Source organism: Gavialis gangeticus, unplaced genomic scaffold (genome assembly GCF_001723915.1).
Source record: "Gavialis gangeticus isolate Ggan-Ray unplaced genomic scaffold, GavGan_comp1, whole genome shotgun sequence".
NCBI lineage: Eukaryota > Metazoa > Chordata > Crocodylia > Gavialidae > Gavialis > Gavialis gangeticus.
The window spans coordinates 118,387,832-118,394,025 of NW_017729022.1; the positions used below are offsets into that span (position 1 = coordinate 118,387,832).

Consider the following 6,194-nt stretch of genomic DNA (forward strand, 5'->3'; position numbering starts at 1 on the left):
GCCCTAAGGTGGGCACCTGCAGGACAGGTGTGAGAGTCCCCAGACAAGTATGGGCCATGTGGTATGTGGCACCACAATCCAGACAAGTATGGCCATGTGGTATGTGGCACCACAAACACATCTGCAGCGCCACGCACCACACGTTCAGGCATTCCCCATGCTGCTACCTTGCAGTGCAGGGGTTGTTTTTGACTCCCAGGATCAATAAAAACCATGCAGAAAAAAAGCAGAGCAACGCGCACCATCCAAAACCAGAGCCTGACCTGCCAGAGCCATGCTTCCAGCTGCAGAAGCAATGCAGCCACTGTTCCTCAAGACCCCCAGGACCCCAGGTAAGGCTACTGGAGCAATCACAGTTGCTGGCCCCAGCCTCTCTTACCCTACTTGGGGTAACCTGTCATGCACCAGAGGGTGCATGGTATGCACATTCCCTGGGGACAAGTAGCAGCAGTACAAGGTGTGCTGCTGGTTCTTGTCCCTGGGGAAACAAACATCTGCGCTTGTGCAGACGCAGCTCTGGAGTCTGTTTCTAGCTTTGCTGCTGATTTGCTGTAACACAGTGGACAAGTCCCTTAAATCAGTGGTTGGTGATCTAAGGCCCACTGGTCAGATCAAGCTCAAGTGCTGTCACCTGGCCTGCAAAACTAAGGAAGTTGATCATAATTCTGCAGCAGAAGATGTCTGCAGATGTTTTGGGAAAGCGGTGTCAGCTAGAGGAGCAGTAGCTCCTAAATGGTTGCTGACCCTTGACTTAAACTGTGAATCAATACAGCCCCAGACACACACCTCTTGTCTGAGTTGGGGGGTCTAATAAAGTGAGATAAGTAAAGGTCTTGGAGCTCCTTGGATTGAAAGAGAATTGTGCCTTGCTTTTGCACAGTACATAGATTGGTTGGTTGGTTAGTTGAATTAGGTTTATATTTTGTCCTTACTAAAAAAGACTCAGTGTGGTTTATACCAATTTATAAAAGCAGAGTGAAATATTTAAATACAATAGTATAACAACTCCCCTTCCCACAAATACCCCCAAATGCAAAATAATTCACTGACTCCACCCCATCTGCCAGCTTACCTGTTTCTCCCCTGGTGGAGTGTTTTTTCTCTCCCTGCCTTCTTCCCCCAACCCAGACTTGCTTTTTATTCCCCATTCACTACACCCATAAATGATAAAATTTCTCTTCCCTAATTCCCTCCCATCCCTGTCCACTCCCTTACCTCTCGCTAAGGGGTGTTGTCTACTGCCCTCTTTTAACATCCCTCTGTAGCCCATGCTTTCCTGCCACAGGGAGGCTGCAGTTTCCCTATCACACCCATGTTTAATTTGTAGAATTAGACACCATGACATATTGCTGAAGTCAAGAATCTAATAGTATTTTGAAAAAAAAATCCAGACATTGATATGAATGAGAGCACTTACAGCTATGTTCCATAGACTAAAAATGTTTAAAACTCTTGTGCTTAATCACCATCAGTTGCCTGGGGATAGGAAAGGAACTTTTTCCTTCTGGGAGAATTATTCAGTAATTGAATTTCTTGCACTTCCCTGTGAAGTACCTGGGACTAGTTGTTGTGAAAATCAAGTTACTGTATCAGATGGACCACTAATCTGATCTGGTATGGCAGTTCCTGTGTCCTTAACTATAATGTATTCAAGAATGGAAGATATCTCTCCAGACTTCCTTTTCTGCCACAGAAATGGCAGAGTTTTTGCTTCTGTGTGCAGATGGCTTTGTTAAGGGATCAGTTATACAAAGCCTGCATGGCAGGAAAAACATCCCATGAGTCGAGACTTACCCATGTTTTGTCACCTAATATGGAAACAAAACCCATTCACTTGAAAAATGACTTCTTCACATTAGAGAACCAGCTGCTTCAGCCTTTGGAGAAGTGAAGGGGTTTGTTTCTTTGCTAAAGAGAGATCCGAAGAATGATGGGATAACCAACAACTATCTCCCACCCTACACAGCTCTCCTTACACTTTCTATCAGTGTCCATCTTGGGTATTGGACTCTAGGCCCTCTCTTGTTAGGTGACTGGTAGCTGGTGGCTTTGCCAAGAAAAGCAGGATATGCAAAGCTTTATGTATTCTGTTGCAAGCAGTGAAATCCTAGGCAGGGTAGTGTGCTGCTTACTTTCTGGCTCTCATGCTCTGCTGTACTGTATGCGCCCTCAGGGCCAGATAAGGAGACAGGAGAGCCCCGCTATTATTTTTGTTCCTCATGTTGTGGTCAGCCTTCTGAACAATGGATGAGCTGGGCTGAAGAAACCTTTATGATGCCAGGCAGAATCCAGGTCCGTGTTGCTGCTTTCGACCTGGAAGGGCAGGTGGAGTGTGCATTCTGCTGAGTCCAGAATCTTGTCTTGCCTTCCTGCTAGTAGTTTGGATGGAACTGTGACTAGTGCAACTCCCTATTGCTTTACTTCCAAGCAGATGGGATGGGAGGAGTTAGGGGCAGGTGGAAACTGGTCAACAGGAGGGAATAGAGAATATTAAAGAGTTTATAAAGTTGGAGTGTTCCAGTTTTGGGAGTGGGATTGAGTCTTGTCGGTAGCAATTGAGAGTTCCAAGGCAGACTGTAGCATATTAGGGAGGGAAAGTGAGAGAGGATGATAATACTAGGGGTGCACTGATAAAGATTTTTTGGGCTGATACCAATGGCCAGTTATTAACAAGCCATATCGGCTGATACTGATCCAATTGCTGATATGTAGCCTGGCAACTTGGAGAGCAGTGTCTGGCTGGTAAGTCTGTTGTGGGGGGGAGAAGGGGCAGGGGGAAGGAAGGGGTATGTGGGGGGAAAGATCAAGGCCCCTGCAGTGAGGGAGGCAGTGGGGTAGAGGTAGGTGCTGTGCCAATGGGGTGAGGTGCCGGACAGAGCCGTGACCAGCTTGTCCTAAGGGGAGGTGGGGGGTGTTCCCCCCACTGTGTAGGAGCATAGGGGGTGTGTGCTCCTGGGATTTATGCATGGGGCAAGGGTGGGCTGCCACTGCTGTCTGGGGCCAGGGGCGGTGCTGGGCTTTTAGGAGCTGGGCTGGGGCTGTGCTTGGAGCGGGTGGCAGCAGCACTAGGAAGGGGGCTATGAGGTGGGCTACAGCCCCCCCAAAATTTGCCATAGCCCCCCTGTAGTCCCCTCTGCCAGCACCACTATAGTCTGCTCTGAGCACAGCCTCGGCCCAGCTGCCCCTCTGGGAAAAGCCTGACTCGAACCCCAGGCCCAACCTGCAGCGGCAGCCTGCCCTCGCCTGCACACAGATCCCAGAAGCACATGCCCCGCATGCCTCCCACAGGTCGCACACAGTGGTGAAAACGCTGGTTGGGGCTTCATCCTGTGCCCCACCCTGCCTGGCTGGGCAGCACCTGCCCCAGCCCCACTCCCTTCCTCACCATGGGGGCTTGATCTTCTCCCGCCCCTTGCTCCCCAACAGACTTACCAGCTGAATGCTGGTCTTCAAGCTGCTGGGCTGGCCATATGCATGCTGAGGATGTGCACATGTATACAGCATTTATCGGTGACATTATTGGCTACGTCAGCCAAAAAAGGCTGATTGCTGATTAATGTAAATTTTCCTTTTACTGGTGCTGATACGATATGGGCCAATGTATCAGTGCACCTCGAAATGATGCATTTTCCTTGTGAAGGAAGAATTAGTCTTGTCATGGATAAGGGTCTAGGAACCACTAATCCTTATACCTTGGTTTTTCTTACCATTGGTGTGTATTGCTGCTTCTAACTGTAAGTGTGGTTGTGGAGTGTGGATGAAGCAGACGTATCCACAAATTGGCAGCATCAGATTGACTACACGTAACTTTTTTTGGCTCTTTTCTTGTCAGGTGGTCATGAGAATTTTGCCAAAATGATTGATGAGGCAGAGGTTCTGGAGTTCCCCATGGTGGTGAAAAACACGCGGGGTCACCGAGGTGGGTATGGGGACGTGGGTGAGGGGAAAAGGTGTGTAGTGGTCACTGACTGTCCCAGGTTCCATGTATACAACTGGGGAGGTTTTGGGGGCCCTAGAACTTGCTTTCAGTTTGTGCCTAAATTATTCCAGCCTCTTGCTCCTGAGTGTTTAATAGACTTCAACACTGGAAAACAATTTTTAAGAGAAATAGTGGTTGCCACAAGGACCCTAGGACTAGAATTAGTAGAGATGCTGCATGTTAGTACTAGGGAGCATTGGTGGAGTTGTTTGGGATTGGAATAAAAAGATTTGGCTGGAGATGCATTACCATAGCTATGGAAACTCCCCGGGGCCTGGAACAGTAGAATTTCCGGATGACATCAAGCTGGGTGGAGTAGTAGATATGCTGGAGGGTAAGGCTAGGCTTCAGAGAGACCATGACAAATTGGAGGATTGGGCCAAAAAATCTTATGAGGTTTAATAAGGACAAATGCAAAGTCCTGCACTTATGACGGAACAAACCCAGGCACCAGTACAGGCTGGGACCAACTGGCTAAAAAGCAGCTTTGCAGAAAAGGACCGGGGGACTACAGTGAACAGTAAACTGATTAGGAGCCAACAGTGTGCCCCAAGAAGGCTAACAGCAGACTGGACTGTATTAGTAGGAATAGTGCCAGATTTCAGAAAGTGATTCTTTTCCTCTATTCAGCACTGGTGAGGCCACGTCTGGAGTACTGTGTCCAGTTTTGGGCCCCCCACTACTAATCCAGTGGAGGGCAATGAAAATGGTCCCGGGACTAGGGCACATGACTTCTGAGGAGAGGCTGAGGGAAATGGTCTTACTTTGGACCTTGTTACAGGGAAATTTTGGGAAGCTCCTAGAGCTCTTTAACGCCTGGATTGTCTGCACATTAATGCCTTCAACAGTTGTAAGTTATGTGGTTCAGTGACACCACTCCAAGGCAAGATTATCTCTGATCTGTGCTACACAGTCCGTGTTATACTAAGATGTAGCCCACTATAGGCCACACTTCAGTGTATAGTGAGGTGCCCCCACCTGCTGCCCTCCATACTGGCCTGGAATGGCCCACTGCTCCTCCCCACTTGCTGCCTTTACAACCTTTTCCTTGTGGATGCCCATTCTGTGTGTCCTTGGGGAGCAGGTAAAGCGGGTTAAACTGCCTGCCAGAGTTAAACTGCTATCTGCAATCTGGGCTGGAAGAGCAGCAGCTACTGGGCAGTCACATTAACCCTTCCCTGGCTGCTCCTCTGGGACAGGCTGCACAGGCAGCCACAAGTAAGTAATGCTGTGGGGGAGAACTGGGAGGTGCAGGGAGGAGCCTGGGGTGGGGGGTGAGGGGGGGATGTGGGAGGGATTCCTATCTTTCAGTCCTCCAGGCCCCTGGAGCACTTTTACACATGCAAGCACCGCAGTGGAAGCTCCTGGTGCTGCAACGCTTGCAGTTTTATAAGTGGCGAAATGCACATGAGTGCACCTTGGAGGCGCTTTAGTTCAAAAGCGCACCGCCGCCATTTGCTGCACGCTGACGCACAGCCACTTACACATCTGCACGCAGTGCAGCACAGTTCACTTCAGTTTGTGTGTGGAGCAGACTTAATTAATCACAGGGAAAAAAAGGTATGTGTATAAATGCGCCTGCTGGCCTGAATGTGTGACTGCTCCCAACTCGAGCTAGCACTAACACCCATCAACATTTGTGAAGTTTAGAGTTTAAGGTGTAAGAAGGCCCTTAGTTTGGAAAAGGGAAGGCTGAGTGGGGATTTAATAACAGCCTTCAACTATTTGAAGTGTGGTTAAGCGAGGATGAAGCTAGATCAGGGGCGCTCAACCTCCAACCCACAAGCCAAATGTGGCCTGCAGAGCCATCTCATCTGGCCCACAGGGCATGCTGTGGGTTGGGAAATTTTGGCTGTGGGGGAATGGTGGCCATTAATATGGCCACTCTCCCCCACCCCTGCGACATCCCCAAGGCCCACACATCTGGTTGGAGCCAGGCCATGCCCCCTCCACATGAGGCTGGACTATACCCCCTTTTCCTCCACAGGGCTGGGCTGGGGCTGGGCTATGTCCCCATTTCCCCCAACATGTCTGGATTGGGGCTGGGCTACGCCCACCCCACCACTCCGTGGGGTCAGGCCATGCCATGCCATGCCATGTCATGCCATCTTCCCTCAGATTGGAGCTGGGCCACGCTCCCTTCCCCCCACCGGTGGGCTGGCTCAAACTCCCATCTCCCTACGCCTCCTCCCCCCCCCTCCCCCCCTTCCCAAAA

General features: G+C 50.0%; 1 protein-coding gene across 2 annotated transcripts in view; it reads left to right on the forward strand.

Annotated features, from left to right (window-relative positions):
* Positions 1–6,194, forward strand: part of RIMKLB (ribosomal modification protein rimK like family member B) — a 107,412-nt gene that overhangs the window by 82,655 nt on the left and 18,563 nt on the right. For both annotated transcript variants that reach the window (XM_019516057.1, XM_019516058.1), the window contains exon 4: positions 3,833–3,919. In XM_019516057.1, coding sequence (XP_019371602.1) covers positions 3,833–3,919 — 87 coding nt within the window. The remainder of the gene's footprint in view (positions 1–3,832; positions 3,920–6,194) is intronic.